General features: G+C 42.5%; 1 protein-coding gene across 1 annotated transcript in view; it reads left to right on the forward strand.

Annotated features, from left to right (window-relative positions):
- The window catches only part of SUCLG2 (succinate-CoA ligase GDP-forming beta subunit), a 158445-nt gene that overhangs the window by 78146 nt on the left and 63804 nt on the right, over positions 1–16495 (forward strand). Inside the window, exons 7-8 of the mRNA XM_019504793.1 lie at positions 2390–2551; positions 4602–4744. Of these exons, the coding sequence (XP_019360338.1) occupies positions 2390–2551; positions 4602–4744 (305 nt within the window). The remainder of the gene's footprint in view (positions 1–2389; positions 2552–4601; positions 4745–16495) is intronic.

Below are 16495 nucleotides of genomic sequence, written 5' to 3' on the forward strand. Positions count from 1 at the left end.
TGAGAGGTTCCCACATGGCACGCTTGCGTGTAGAGTGAGATCTAGCATCTTCCAACAGAGATTTATTACACTTGGAAACAGCGCTCCAGAATGGCAGTCTCTGAAAATAGTCTTGATCTATCATAATTTATTCTGGTATTGATTGCAAGTCAAAGGCAGAAATATTCTTTGATTTAAAAGGCTAAAAAACTGCGTTCAGGAAGTAGGACTGAGACTTTCCTGTTTTGTTCTTTTTTGTTTGGATTTTCTTTCTTTTTTTTTAAATGCAAGCCAAGGAATTTCTTAATGCCTGTTTTCATCACAAGAAATGAGAGTAGCGTAGTTACAAAATTAATTAAAATAAATGGTAAAAACTAGCATTTGTCATGCTTGTCTCATTTTCTGCTCTGTCGTAATTCTCAGAAACTTCCAAACCGTAGGCTCTAAATAGGCACATCAGTTGGAAATAGATGGAACAGGTATGAACACATCAGTTGGAAAGGCACAGGGATTGAAACATAATAGATATGAACAGTTCTATTAGGTTCATATTAATAGCATTACTGATTTCTGGATCATGCATTTCCAGGCAGTTAAACCCAGCTGGTCTGTCTTGAGACTTCATTTACTTCAGCCAGTCATTAATTTCTAGACATTGCTCAGTCCATTATTACTTAAATAATACAGTAGTCAGGTTTTGTTTTTTGCACTTGTGATTGTTTTTTATTACTCTGTTAAGGTGTTTTCAGTGTGCAATCTATAGAAATAGTGACTCCATATGGGTTCAGGTTGCATCTGTTCTTGGCAAACTAATTTTAACCCTTATGTAGGCCAATCAGCTTATGTCTTGATAACTAGGTGGTTAGTTATTTTTAATGTGTTCTTGCAAGCACCAGACGTTAACAGCAAGGTTAAGTGGTCTTTACTTTTCAATTTTCTTTATTCCTAATGTAAAGTTTTGTACATACAGGCAGTCCTTCAACTTATGACACAATTGGTTCCTGAAAACCACGTCGTAAGTCAAAATGTTGCAACTCGGAACCAATTTTCTTATAAGAAACAATGTTATAAATGGGGGGTTGGTTCCTGAACCAAGGCCCAACACTCTATTTTCACCAAAAATACCCCAGAATTTTATACTTGATCAATTATAGGTGAGTAATATAGCTACATTGCTATTTACAATATAAATACATTAATCACATTGATTTGAAAGGACTTCTTTGAGGAGACTTTGCTGGACTTTTTGAAGGGCTCTTGGTTGGACTTTTAGAAGGGTTCTTGGCTGGGGTCTTCTCAGGAGTCTTGGCTGCAGGCTTTTCTGGAGTCTCGTCTGCCGCCTTAAAGAAAGTGTCCAGGGAAGTTTGGACAGATGTTCTCCAGGGAGATGGGTGCAGCAGTGAACTTGTTTGCTGGCGTGGCATCACATCAGATCAAGCATTGTAAAGTCGAAACTGGTGTCAGAAAGTCGAAACAGGGTGTCAATTTATAAACGTTGTAAGTGCAAAATGTTGTAACTCGAAATGTCATAAGTCAAGGACTGCCTGTACTTGTACTTGTGTTTCCTGCATGCTGACTTAAAGCTACTGTAAAAGGGTTTAAAAGAACAATTTTGGTAGAACCAAACAGTCTGCGAAATATAACTGGAAAAAAAATCTTTGCTTATTATGTATCTATCTCATACATTTGAACTAAATGTAGAATACTATACAAAGAGGATAGAAATACTACACAAATGAGATAGAACGTGCTTTTGACTTACTGGGTTATTGGTTGTAGCCATGTTAGTCTAAGGACATAGGCAGGCCAGATTCTTTGGGTCGATGTGATGTCTTTTATTAGACTAACTAAGTAGTTAGAAAAAAAGTTCTTAGCTTTTTTCCAGCTACTTGGTTGGTCTAATAAAAGATAACACATCTACCCAAAGAACCTTGTCTGCCTTTTGACTTACAATATTTATTTAGAAAGACACATAATATATTATGGTTGGATGACGCACAAAATTGATGGTGGGTTATTTTGGTAACTCATGTGATATGTATTGTTGGTATCAGTAGAAGAGTCCAGGTCATAAAAACTGTTCTCATAACTGATGACATTGAGGACAATCTAATGAGAATAAGCATAACAATCCTTTTACTACAACAGTTGCTTTTCACAGCTCATGGCAAAGTTAGCTTGATAGTGTGGCACAGAGAAGATTATGCCACCATTTCCTATGCGAGCATATAGGAAAAATATATTTTAGGGCCCCAGTTTTGCATGTACTGTGGCCAATACAAACCTCTATTGATTACAATGGAACACGAATCGTGCTCTTTGCACATGTAAGTGCAGTATCCTTTGATACTTACATATCATTTTAGAGTTCTAAATTGAAATTTAATTTGAATTTTTTCCCCTTTGTTAGTTGTTTGCTTTGATGCCAAGATAAACTTCGATGACAATGCAGAGTTTAGGCAAAAGGAGATATTTGCCATGGATGACAAGTCTGAGAATGAGCCCATAGAAAATGAGGCTGCCAAGTATGACTTAAAGTACATAGGACTGGATGGAAACATTGCTTGCTTTGGTAAGAAAAAAAATATATCTGTGTGGAGCTCAGTGCAGTGGTTCATAAATGGCTCACAGCAAGTCAGAGCTCTCTGCTTTGAGAAATATTCCCAAATGCTGACCAGCTAATCCATTAGATTAGGGGCAGGCAAAATATATTCCACGGGTTGGATCCCTCCCACAGAGTGATTTTGCCCACCTCATGACTGGTACCTCAACCTCCCTGAACGGTGCTGGGACACCCCTTTCCTATGCCCCATGTTGAGCTGGCAGGGCTTGAGTTTGCCGCTACTGCAGACATCCCCTACTGAGCTGTGGGCTGGCACGGGATGGGGTGCCCCAGTGCTGCCTCCCTCTCCCAGCCCCAGCCCAGTCCTGGATGCTGCAAATGCGTGGTGGAGTGTGGAGTTGCTGCCAGGTCCACCCGGCTCCCTCCCCAGCCTGCGGGCTGTGCACCCCGGGCCAGGAGAGGGAATGAACAAGGGGAGGGGGGAAGGAAGCTAAGTTCCCCCTGCTTGGAGGGCTTGGCTGTGATATATGGCTGTCCCCTGCTCCTGCCTCTTCTTTTCAGCTTCCCAAACCTCCTCCACAGGGCTCACAGCACTCCTCTCCCCATCCTGGGTGCTGTGGCCCTGGTGGTGGCTTTCAGCTCTGCCCTGGCCCCACGCTGTTGCTGCCCCAAGATCCCAGTCCCAGACACAGCTCTGGGAAGCCTCATGGCAGGCAGGGAGTTTAGTCTGAGGCTGGGGCTGGGATCATGAGACAGTGACAGTGCAGAGCCAGGACAAGGCAGAGCTGAGATCCACTCCTTGTACGCCCCTGCCCGTGGAGGTTGCACTCATTGCAGGGGCACGTGGGCAGCAGATCATGGCTCTGACCCAGCCCCGGTTCTGCGCAGTCACCACCCCACGACCCTGCCCTGTGATCCCGGCCTTGCTCCCCCATCCTGCTCCTGGACACTGCTGCCTAGGGTCCCATCCCGCATAGGGAGTTTTAGTGAGCTGTTGTGCACGGGGGCTGGAGGGTGCTGACCCAGCCTGTGACAGCTCACCAAAACAGCCTGTGTGGCCCTCGGTCTCAAAACATTGCCCACCCCTGCGTTAGATTAATCAAAGGAACAGACAGGATCGTTGGAAATCTATTAACAATAGAGATATCTAAATGCATCAGATTAGAGGCCCTACATTTTTTTATTATGAATCGTTTAAAGGGACATCAGCAACTTGCAAATCACATTCTCAGTTGATAGTGATAATTTATCTACTATTGTTACAGTCCTTGCTGCATTTAAAAATGCGTAGGGAATATAGGATGTCATCTGTGTTGAAGCAAATGTTAATAAAACTTCATGGAAGTTAACTTCATAGAAGAAATCCCGCAATTTGAAACAACTTGTTGAAAAAATGAATATCCAGTTTAAAATATTCTTTATGCAATTTTATCTCACCGAGGTTCATGAAATGAAACATGGTTTCTCACCCTGGCAGGGGAATTGAGATGATAAGTGGATGTTATTTTACTGTGGTTTAAGAAATATTTTCCCCCATTGCTCTGAGGAAGGATATGAAAAAATTTACAAAAATGAGGTGGGTCAAAATGTGGTAATCAGCTGACAAAATATAATTTAAAAAATAACACCACCTTGACTTTCCTCCTCTAGCTTCCCACTTATTCACCTTGATGGGCATCATTGAAATCTTTCCAGACTAAGGGGTCTGTGGTGCTAAGCACACTCATTCTGCCCAAATTTAATGAAAGCTGAACATACTAAGTACCTCTGAAATCCAGACAGGCATTTGACTCCTAATTATGGGTGTAGGTGCATCCTAGTTTACACATTTTGGTGCAGTCCTTTTTAAAATAGTAAGAGATTTCATTGTAAGTATTGGGAGGTGTTTTTTCTCTATTAGTCTGGCATTCTACATTTGAAACAAATGTTAGAGTGAACAGGAAATGCATGAAGTTTTATAAATAGGTCTTTTCTTATTCTGGTAGGCCAGTTAAGTCGTAATTCCAGAGTCTGAATTACATTTTGTGAAAAAACAAACCTTGTACCTTTACAATTGCAGTGAATGGAGCTGGGCTTGCCATGGCCACCTGTGATATCATTTCCCTTAATGGTGGAAAACCAGCCAACTTCCTGGACCTCGGTGGAGGTGTGAAAGAAGCCCAAGTATATCAGGCCTTCAAACTGCTCAGTGCTGATCCTAAGGTAACATGGTTGTCTTTGAAAAGGATGCTTTCTCATACCGTTCCAACCCCTGCCAAAATATATCTGAAAATACCAATGATAGCCTGGTGAACACCGAGGGTAACCTACTGGGATGATGGCCTGCTGGTTAAGAGACAGGACTGGTTCAGTTTCCAGTTCAGTCTCACACTTTCTATGGACAAGTTGCTTAGAGCTCTGTGGCTATATCCAGAAGGGGATATAGGCATTGCCAGCTTTTGGAGTGGATCTCAAAGCCCTAAATCAGGCACCTAACCTCCTTGTACAATTCGTGGGGAGAATTAGGTGCCTCAGCAGTGTCAGTGGGCCGGCTGTAGAGATGTGTAAGCTCAGTTTATAGGGTGTGCTCCTCTTGAGGTCTGATTTACTGCCTTGGGACTTGGGACCCCTCTTCAGTCAGGCCCCTCTCCTGGGGTCTGGCCACAAGGGATTTAGATGCAGAGCTGGTCCACCCTGCCAGCATGGAGGGAGGTCAGGATATCTGGAGAAACAGAACCTCAAGTGCCCTAAAGACCTTTGCTGGGGAAAACCTTAAGCCTCTACAGACACCTGTAGCTCTTGTCAACATGATATCAGGGTATCTGTTGGCATAAAGCATCTCCTCATCCTGTTCCAAATCCTCATGCTGATAGATGGCAGCTTTCTCCGTGGAAGTCGGTGAAGCTGTGCTGAAGGACACCAGTGAAACACTGAGCCCAAACCACAGTGGTTTATAGGTCATGTCTCTACTACTCTACTTCATTTTTTTTCCTTTCCTCCCTTTCATTTACTTTGTCTTCTCTGTTTTCTTTTTGACGTCATCTCTGCTCCTCTCCTCTTTTTTCAGCTGAGGAATTGCCATCTTCTGAAACTAGAGCAATGCCTTCTCCCAGCTTATTTCTCTTCACTTCTTTTTGCAGGCTGCCTTTCCTCCTTTAGCTTCCCACTCTTTTCTGGAGTGACTGCTTAGTGTGTCCTGATGGACAGATATTTTTTCTCAGAAAAGGGTCCTGCGGAAAACTCTCTGCCCTGAGGCACACAATAAATAGGAATGTCAGAGTCTGTTGTAAGTACAAGGAGGGGCTTGGTCCAGCACAGTTTTCGAAATTATTGCCCTCATCCATTTTTAAGTTATTAACCTCCTTTCCCTTGACTCAGCCCTCGCACACTAGTTATTGTTCCCTGGCTTTTATGTTTAAGTCACCTAAAAGGCTTTGTCTGGTTTAAACGAGGCACTTCTGAACTGCCTCTCATCAGCCCTGTGATTTGACTGATTTCACTTTTATCTCCCGGCACTACGGCCATCAGAGATGCGGTCTCCGTTCAGGATGAGTTGAGCTGGAACTCGCCGCTCGTTTTTGGCAGTAATTTATGAAGAATGCATGTAGGATTAAATTACGATTACCGTGGATCCGTCTCCCTATAACATCCCGACACACTGCCTGCACCAGGGTTTGAGAGCTAAGAGGCCTCAACCTTGGTGCATATGTAATCGTCCTTCTTTCTGTGCTACTAAAGATCATCTATAAGTTTGTTTAACCATTTAAAAACAGGTTGCACATCTTTGCTCTATGGCAAGCATATGGTAGTTTCATATCTAGTACTTCCTCTGCCTGAATAGTGTGCTCTCCACTGGAAAAGCCATGGACAAGATAATCTAATGAGCTTTCTCCAGTTCTTCACTAATATTGAGTTTCAGTCAGCGAGGGTTATTTTGGTTAATGCAGTACTTGCAGTTCATAGGTGGTCATTAATTACCCTCCAACGTTTAACATAATTCCCACCTTATCAGAGAAAAGAAAAAATTGTTCTTGGGAGCTTCCAGGCCAATTAATGATTGTTAACGTCTCCAAACAGCATTGAGCCTCTGAGGAAAACATAAACCAGAGAACACCCTGAGGGCTTCTGACTGCAGCATAGCACTGAACTCTTAACTGTGCTGAAATATGGCACTGGGAGCACTGGGGACTCTACCAGAGATTTAAATCTTCCTGGGGGAAAGCAAAAGATCAAGTGTGCTTTAAAATAAGTCTCTGTGTAAGTAAGCCTAGTGAAGAGGAGGGGAAGTGAAGGGCATTCTTGTAGCTTGATAATGTGAAATGACTGTTGTCAAGGCAGTGCTTTTTAAAAAGATACCCATCTCATTTCTTGGCGAATTCCTCCACCCCAACCCCTAGAAACCAAACTAGACGGAGGCTTTAAAATGGAAACAGCGCCTTTACAAATAGTCACGTGCCTGTGCTTTTCATCCTTTACCGGTCCTGGTTCCTGCTTTGTAGGGCTGCATACAGCTGTTGCAATGGTTTTAACTCCTTCTTTGGACTGAACAGCGGTCTATTTTTTTTCCCCTCCTTCCTCAGTCCTCCCCTTTTGCATGCATTCCTGTGGTACATGTGCTTTGGAAGGAGTTGAACTCCCCCTCCTCTCCTTCACCCCCGGAGAGGGACAGAAGGTGCCTAGCCTCTTTCCTCAGTTTTCCACCTGCCGAAACGTAATTGCTCCTTCAGTCCTCCTGTAACATGGAAAAGGAGTTTGTGTTCTTCGGTATCTCAGGGATGTACTGGACAGTCCCCAGCAGAGAGATGGGCCATGGGCTGTTACAGCCTCTCCAAGTGCTGCCTGTGTTCAACTCTTGTTCACAACCATGGACCTGTTGTTATGCACATTACCTCTATACCTAGGAACCTAGACCCTGACCCCATTCTCCCCAAAAGATTTAAGAGGTCTAGACTGAGCAGAAAGGATGGGTTAGTGGACTTGTTACTTCCACGTATGGAAGGATGGGCTAGTGGACTGCAGGATTTAAGACGCTTGGGTTTGGATCCCAGATCAGCCACTGACTTTATCCCCCAGTTTGGGCAAGCTGGTCGATCCACTTTGTCCATCAATTCTCTATCTGTTAAATGGAGATGATAATATTCCTCTGCCTTACAGGCAACATAAAATACACTGGTGATGGAAAGATACTCAGCTGGTAGAGTAATGAGGGTCCTGTGGGCAGTTAAAGTCCGCTCAGAAACTGTAAGCATTTCTGTTTTGCTATTAACTAAACTAACACAGAAGGTCAGGCGCAGAGATTAAATTTAAAGGTAACGCTGTAAAAAGAAAAGAAAAGGACGGAAATTATTTTTTAATGAAATGTCCTGCTTTTTTTAATGCTGCCATTGATAATAGCAAGAGATTAACCAATTCAGCGGATGCTAACAAGTGTTTGCTTGCCATACATACAGAACAACGATAGTGACTGCCTGATATGAACATTTCTCCAGGAAAACATTGTATAGTGACATCCGTTAACTTACATAAAGGAGACGACAAATGCCAAACACAAGTAAAGCTTAATTTGTTTTTCCTTCAGCCATCTCGTAGTCCAAACGCAGATCATTGTTGTACGAATATGGAAGAAGCATTTTTATTCCTCTCACTTCCCTTAGCCTGTTTGCTTATGTTGTCTGCATCTCTCCGTCCACCTTCATGAAGGAAAAATAATGACACTGATGTGTCTTGTCATTAAGTTGTATGTGAAGCAGAGGTCTTGGGGCGTTTCATTTTCTAGACTTCTGAGGCAGTGAACAGAATTCGGAAAGAGATCATTAGGTATTTTGCAATTCACTTATTTTCCAGCTGTGGTTTGCATGAAGGTAATATGGTTTATCCAGGCTTATTAGATCAGATATTTTTATCATCCGCATAGCCTTTTGTCTGGAGAGAGCTGAAATGTTTGTTACCATGAAGGTTGTGGGCCATCGCATAGCAGCTGAAGGGGGCTGTCTTTTGCTAATGTATTTTGTCTTTTGCTGTATTTTGCTAATGCATTTTGTCTTTTGCTATTGTAGCAGAGGGTTGAGTTGGATCAGTAAGAGCTTTCCAAAACATTATAAAATTAGTAAAATTACATTTCACGCTTAAACCACTAAATCGTTCGATGCACCTGTTCTTTTTTGTGGGTGAGTGCAGTGGCTCAGTTTATGCCTGCCATGCTCAGTAATGGGTAAGGAAGACCAGGCGGGCATTGCATCAGTATCTGTGAGGACTACAAGAGCCTGACCGAACCCTTGTCTCCTGCCAGGGATGTGAACTAAGAATTCAAACTTCATACCCTCATTCCAAACTAATTTATGATAAAGCTGAGGTTTTAGCAGTCCTGAAGCCTGTCTGTGTGGACGTGGCCCATGCTCAGCAGGTGCGTGCCCCAGCGTATGTTCAGAATTAAACTTCGGGGTATAATGCTACATTAACCTTTTGAATTCTGCAGAAACAACGGAGTTAGAGGAGAGCAAAGTAGATTATGTTCCTTCCTATACATCACCAAGGAACTTTCTATTCACTTCCACTCAGCTGTATCTTTGCAGCCAACCCATTGGTGCCCAATGTTCACATAAGCTCTTTGTGGCAGGGATGTACAGCACCCAGTACACTTGGCTCTGGGTCCATAGCTGCACTGCAGCCATACAGATAATAAATCAGAATAATATCCAGTGGCATGATTTGAAAGCAGCATGTTTGCATGGGTATATAATGTGTCCTGCAGAATCTTTTAATGCTGGTGGCGAGGTGAGAGAAGAGAAGAACACAGCTTGTTTGTGAGTGAGATTTGCAATTTAGTGAAGATCGAGAGCAGGATTGTTAACTAAAGAGAGAACACATGAGCTGTAGCTTATTTTTATTGCTTGGCTTCTTGTGTTTTCCCACGTCTTTCTTATTCAGTTGAGGTTGGGCTGGTTTTAATGAATGAAAAGTATGGTTGTTTTGTCACCATCCCAAGCACTTTTGCCTGGGTAGGGAAGGGGCTTTATAAAAAGAAAATTCTTCTTTAAACACTGGTTCAGCTCCCAGCTCTGAAACATAGGTGCTCACTTTGGTGTCACTATTCTCCCCAGTTGCTGGGACCAGGGAGGTCACGGCCAAGCCAGGATTCTCCCCCAGTCCTGCAGGTTTTGCAGACAAAGAGGGATCTGCAAACTGCTGGATTCAGAGTGGGCAAAGGAGCTTTGTTCATCTCTAGGGAACAAGGCTTAGCATCCCCAGATGAGAAATATCATGTCAAGGTGTAAAGAACTGATAGTTAAACAGCCATGGTAATAGGGTCCATTATAGCAGAGTAGGATGTAGGAGGATAACCTGTTGGTCATTCTCTGCATGTGACAGACAGTAGGGTTTCCCAAAGTTGTAAGGATGCCAGACCTCAGAACATTAGTATCCGATGACCCTCCTGCCATCTCCCCCAGCGTCCAGTATCAATATGTATGCAGCTATGGCAAATAAAATGAAAGGTAAATAGTGTTCAGTTCTAGGTGCATTGCAGTGCGTTAGCGTTGGATGTGTTTGAATTGTCAGATGGCTTGTCATTTCAGATAAGGTAGAGAGCAGTGTATTCTTAAGCAGTCGTTAGGAACCCTTTTGCTTTCTCATTCAAATATCAGACACCCCATCCACACCTCATTACCCATCTGTTCTTTGTACAGCATGAAAAGACTTTACGCTTTGCATGTTTTCTGTCTCTCAGAATAGGGTGAAGCATGGGACACAGCTTTAAGTCCTTGAAAAGCCACAGCTGGAGAATTGCTGTAGTGAAAAATGTCCATAGAGGCTGCATGCTAAAAGTGGTAGATTTCCTTGAGGGTAAAAGCAATCCCTAATTATTTAATTCTGGGTTCGGAGCCAAGCTGTTTAATTTGGACTCTGGCAAAAACCTTGCCCTATGGCCAGTCCCTGAGGGTGATATATTAAACAAAAGAAATGGGGATCAGGGTGGACTGTTGCTGTGCAGCTCTGAGTGACCGTCGTAAGATGCCTTTCGTGTTACAGAAGCATTGAGCACCCCGTGCTTGCAGTGACTTGACCTAAAAGTCGGGTATTAAGCACTTCTTGATAACACCAGGTGGGTGTCTAATGACAGAGGTGATTCGATTAGCAGGCTGTCTTGAAAACTTAAAACTTCAACCTTCGCATTTTGTCGTTCTGCTGTCTGTAACACTCGTCTGCCTCAGGGGGATGCTGTGAAGATTAATTGAAGATTACATTTTACGTGAAAGACGTAAAGTGGTATCCAGGTGCCAGGCTACGGCTGCTGCTTCATTTCCTGTTTACAAAGCACATTCCCACCCCCCCGGGCTTTGCACGCTGAGAAGCACCCTAATTGTGGCGTTGACACCAAAGTCAGTCGGCTTCCTGCTAATGAATTGATGCAGCACATTTCATTTGCTTCAGCTGCTGGATTTGGTGTTTTATTAATAATAATTCTGTGTCCCTGGGGGTGCAGTTGAGCTCGGAGCCTGTTTTGCAGAGATCTCTGCAAAGACCCAGCCTTGCTTCCCCCAGAGGTTCCAGATCAGTGATTAAGCTGGGAGGAAGGCATTGCATCTCCTTACTCCGTAGTGCAGATGAAGGTATAACACATTAGCTTGAGAGAGGTTTATTGGAAAGGGGTGCTAGGATTTGCTGCCTGTGATGAAGCGAACAGAAATAGATCATTTCGTTTGGAACCACAATAGAAAGCGTGGAAGAGATTCTTAAACGGCTGTTAACCATTTTGAAATTCTGGATGTGTTGGCTCATGGGGATTTTGAAAGCATCACATTCCTATCATAACATCCTAGTGATTAGGGACAGAAAAGACCTTTCTGATCCCTGAAGCACCTTGCAAGGCTTGAAAAAGAGTGCAAGGAGTGTGTCCTGTTTTCTGCATCAGGGATATGCAAATGCCGTAGCTTTAATTCACAGCAGTAGGGCTGCTTATGGGTGATGGTGGCGTTCCCTTTTGCTAGGTGTCTTAGTGCAGTGGCGCTCAACCTCTGGCCCATTCTCCAGCCTGGGGATAACCACAGGGCTGGATATGTCAATTGGGTGAGCAGTGGCAACCTTAATTGTTGTGGCTTCCAGAGCCACAGCATTTATTGCTGCCACTGCTCCCCCGCTGCCAAGTTACAGGACCCATGGGGAGCCCTGCAGGTCAGATAACACAGCCCCATGTGCCAAACTGTGCCAGAGCACAGGGTTGCCCTCCTGCTGGATCCAGTGCATGAGGTTGGGTTGGAGAGCAAGATTGTACCTTCAGACCAACCCCATGTGCTGACCCCAGGCTGGGATGTGGCCTATGGATGGATGTTGCCCACAAATTGGCCCTGTACCACCCATCTGGCCTGCCGCTGCCTTAGTGCTTTAATTTAGTTTTATCTGAGCTGTATCTGTGAGAAGTTTTGGAACAGAGGTTAATAAAATCCTGTCCAAAATGAATTTATAAGAATCCTCTAGTCTTCTTTCACAGTCCTAGCATTAGAAATACAGACTTTCATCTCATCTAGGGTTTTTCTTCTTAAAAGAACTTGATCGCTTATTGCCAGGATTATTTATGGAAATCTATGATCTGACTCTTCTGCTTCAAAAAAAATTTTTTTAAAGATAATTGCACTGTACACTTCAGTGGTTGCTGCAAAGCACTACTTGTTCATGCCCAGTTCTTTCTGGAGAAGGGGATTTCAGGTCCAGATCATTGGTCCTTGCCTATGATTCACTCCCACTGTTGTCCTCACAAGCAGGGCACAGTCGGAGCCGGGCTAGCGAGGTATGGCCTGCCACAGGATTCAGGGTCTCTGAGTCCTGATGGACGTAGCTGGTGGTGACAGGGGATGAGCAAGGGCTGTGCAAATACAGCCCTTGCTCACCTCTCTACTGCCCAACCCCAGCTATCGGTCCTGGGACGCTGCTGCTGCTGCCACCCAGATGCAGACCCACACCGCCCCCACCAGAACCACTGCAGCTGCTCCTAACCCCACAGGTCTGGTCTGGGAGGTGTGAATCTGGCCCAGGGCCTATAGTAAGTTTGACCCTCCCTGAGCTAGGCATATTGCTGGGTTCCACATACTGAGATTTCTTTCTAGCTCAAATAATAAAAGTTGCAGCGAGTCTTGTAAGCTATGTACCGAGCGTGTCGGGTCTTTTGCCGAATACCTGGTAGCAGTCACTATACATTATAGCACGTGAGTCTTCAGTGCCTAGTTAAAGGCAATGACATGCCAGCCTAATAGATCGGAAAAGTATTTGATTCTTTATTATACTTTACAATTTGCTTAGATTTTTTTACAGGCTCATTTTGACTCATATTACAATGCATTAAATGTGAGACGTGAAGAGGTTTTTGGGTACCATAGTCAAGTTGGTAGTTCATCCCACTGGGATAAGTAATTGATTATGAATCTTATTACAGATAATCCATCTTGCACGTTTAGAGGGCAGATGAGACTCTAATCAAATTATAAGGTCATATAGGTAGGAAATAAAGCATAATTAGAAGTCTTAGATTACCCTGGTTAGCAAAGTTATTCTATAGAGAAAAGAGCATTTTAATAGCCATTAATATGAAGTGCTTGGCTTGTTAAAGCTGTCAGAGAAAGCGTTTGTTCCTTCCATCAAAATGAAAGGTTTTGGTCATCTCACCCTCGGCTGTACCTAATGGAGATAAATCTTAAGTGGGAACTTATATATATCAAGCTGGGTAGGACATGATGTTCTTCTGACTTCAGTATTAAAATGAGCAGTTTGATTTCTGTCATTTTAGAAGCCCTCTCAGTAAATTATACAAAATCATTGCTGAAGAATACCGCTAGATCTTGGCATTTCTGTGTCCAGACACCCTTCTTTTAAAAATGTTGGTGATATGTTAAACTCTGTTAAATGTTGGTGATATGTTAAACTCTACTTTAATTTGCTATGGTGATATGTTAAACTCTTTGCAGTTTTTTTTTTTTTTTTTTATAAAGCTAAGATTCCAGTTTGGCAAAGGTTACTAAGTGAAAGGACTGTGCCTAGAGAGGGGTCTGCAGTCTTAAGTAAAGGAAGAGGTTTTTATGATTGAACTGAAAACAGGTATATCACCTTCCTGCGGCAGCTGCACAAATCTGGTTATCACGAGAGTGAGATGGGAGGCATTTCTGTAGAAATCTGGCTGCTGTACTTGACCCTGCAATGAGAATGATCTCCGGACAACTTTACACTCTTTTTATATGTGGTGTATTAGGAATGGCGGAGAGTAGGTAGTGACATTTTAAATCATTGGTGAATTCTGTGTGTCATCTAACAGTGGGATTGGGGGATTGGGGCAGTGTGATAATGTGAAAACATTATTAAGGATAACTTTTTAAGAAAGTCTAAGTAATAGGTGGCTCTAGTAACTGCCAAGGCTGAAGGAAAAGACCTATTATTAATCCATTCCAGCTACCGTGTTAAATTCACATCTCAAATTCTTGAAAGATCTGGTTATGCTCTCTGAAAAAACAGGATATTGCTGGGGGGTTTTCCTATTCCTCTCCACTTCTAAGAGGCGATGCCTGTCTCTTCTCTTGTCTCTCTCTCTCTAATTTCGCTCCTTTACTCTCTAGAGTTTCCCTGTTAGATTATGATTTACTCTGTTTCAGACAGAAAGGAAGTCCTTTTATTCTTTTATTGAATTCCTAAGTTCAATCAGTTTGATCACATTTTCAGGGTAACTTCACTCTAATTTGGATGGCAACTTTCTCAGAGTCAGAGCTTCATTTTCTGAGAGTATGCATTTATATGCACTTCCAGGATCATCCACTGGGAATTGCCTTTCACAACTGGAGGAGTTTTCTGTAAGCAAAGTACTTTGCACATGCATATCTGTTAGCATTCCCATGAGGCGGCCATCACATATCCTCGCTAATTATTTTTCATTCAGTTTATCTACGGTTTCTTCATTAATCGTTATCTGTCAGCACTCTAGCATTTTGCAAACATCCCATTTTTTTCTCAGCTAAAACTCCAATAGGATACTTTTTGTGCAAACATTCTGGATGTCTTGTTCTAGCACTTGGAGACTTAAGTTGGCAAACATTATACCAAAAAAAAATCCATTCAAAGTATGAACCCTTAACATTTTGGATTGCATTTTATCATTTGCAAATGATACAGTCATACAGTCTTTGGTCAAATTCCATTTTGTGCCAGGTAAATTCCTAGGAAGAATTCTGTGTTTTTGCAGATTGCTTCTTTTCTGCCAGGACTCTCAGTGGATTTAAGTGTGTTTTTTTTTCCACCCCTCCTTTTCTGTGAGACCGCACTGAGCTATGTTTTAGTACGTTCTCCTTCCATATTACAGGATGCTACTTTAATTTGCTATGGACACACTGTGCAATGTATTAGGGAGAAAAGTGATTTTAATGTCTTTATTTGATAAATGGAGTGTAATATTGTGTCTCAACATGATGATGTTGATTTATGTTTGAAAACTAGCACATTTAGAAAGATAAGGCATGGATCTTTGCTAACTACGACAGATGAGTTCGTACAAGGTCTAGAATTTAAAAAATTGATATTCACCCTAATTCATTTTCTTTTGTGTCAGATGAAATATATTTCCTCAGTAAACTAAGTGTCTGATCCTATTTCTGGGAACTCCCATTGACTTTAAAAGAAGCTGTATTTGATGCTCAGCTTGTCTTCATATAGATTATAAGCTTTTGGGGGCAGATGGTGTCTTTATTCTGGTTGTATGCACCGTACCCTGGGATGCCAGTCCTCAACTGATAACATGTAGCATTATGGCAAAATGCCAAGTATAAATATTAAACTAATATGCCTTCATTGAAACCATTTAAAAGATCTTTAAAAGTCCTTCTTAGTTAGCAGTTAAGAGTTTAGATTTAATGCAAAAAAACCCCACAGATTTTTAAAAGCACCCATTTAATTCTAATCCTATTGAAGTGATAGAACTGATGGGAAAAGTGGAGTGCTTTTCCCAGAAACTTTGGCTTTTTTTAGTTAAAAATTATAACCTTAGAATTTTTAGGCAAAAGAAATTTTATTTTATAACAGCAGAAGTAAGCATTTCTGAAGGAAAGAAGACTTATTCCAGTAAAAAAATGTTGAGTTGAAAACTTGATTTCCAAAGAGTTTTAATGGAAATTGTCAAACATTTCTAGCATAGTGCTTTTGCATATCCCATTAAAGAATTACATATATGAGTTTATAATAAATATATGTTGAGTTAAATGGTAGCTGTATAGTCTACAAGCAGAAAGATTTTACGGAACCTTTCCACAAAGTGTTCACGTTTGTGGCTGGTAGAAAGAACAAGATATCTTTGCAAAAGGTTTTTATTTCAGAAAGGAAAGAAAAACCTGAATTGAGGGAGGTGAATAAGAATGAAAGGACCTTCCCACCCTCACATCCTCTAATTTTGTGTATAAGTCACAGAATCACAGACAATGAGGGCTGGAAGGGAGCCTAGGAAGTCACATCTAGTCCAACGCCCTGCTCCAAGCAGGACCAGCCCCAGCTACATCATCCCAGCCAAGGCTTCATCTAGCCAGGCCTTAAAACCTCCAAGGATGGAGAGTCCACCACTTCTCTGAGTAGCCTGTTCCAGTGTTTTACTACCCTCCTCTTGAGAAAATTCTTCCTGATATCTAACTTAAACTTCCCTTGCTGCAACTTGAGACAGTTGCTTGTGTCATCTGGCACCACTGAGACCAGTCCAGCTCCATCCTTTTTCAGACCCCACTTCAGATAGGTGAAGGCTGCTATTAAATCTGCTCTCAGCCTTCTCTGCTCCAGACTGAATAAGCCCAGTTCCTGCAGCCTCTCACCAGTCCTGTCTCCCAGCCCCCAAACCATTTTTGTTTCCCTCCTCTGGACCTTCTCAATTTGTCCACATCCTTTCTGTAGTGGGAGACCCAAAACTGGACACAGGACTCCAGGTGTGGCCTCGGCAGTGCTGAATAGAGGGGAAGAATTACC

The sequence above is a fragment of the Gavialis gangeticus genome, unplaced genomic scaffold, assembly GCF_001723915.1.
Source record: "Gavialis gangeticus isolate Ggan-Ray unplaced genomic scaffold, GavGan_comp1, whole genome shotgun sequence".
Taxonomy (NCBI): Eukaryota; Metazoa; Chordata; order Crocodylia; family Gavialidae; genus Gavialis; species Gavialis gangeticus.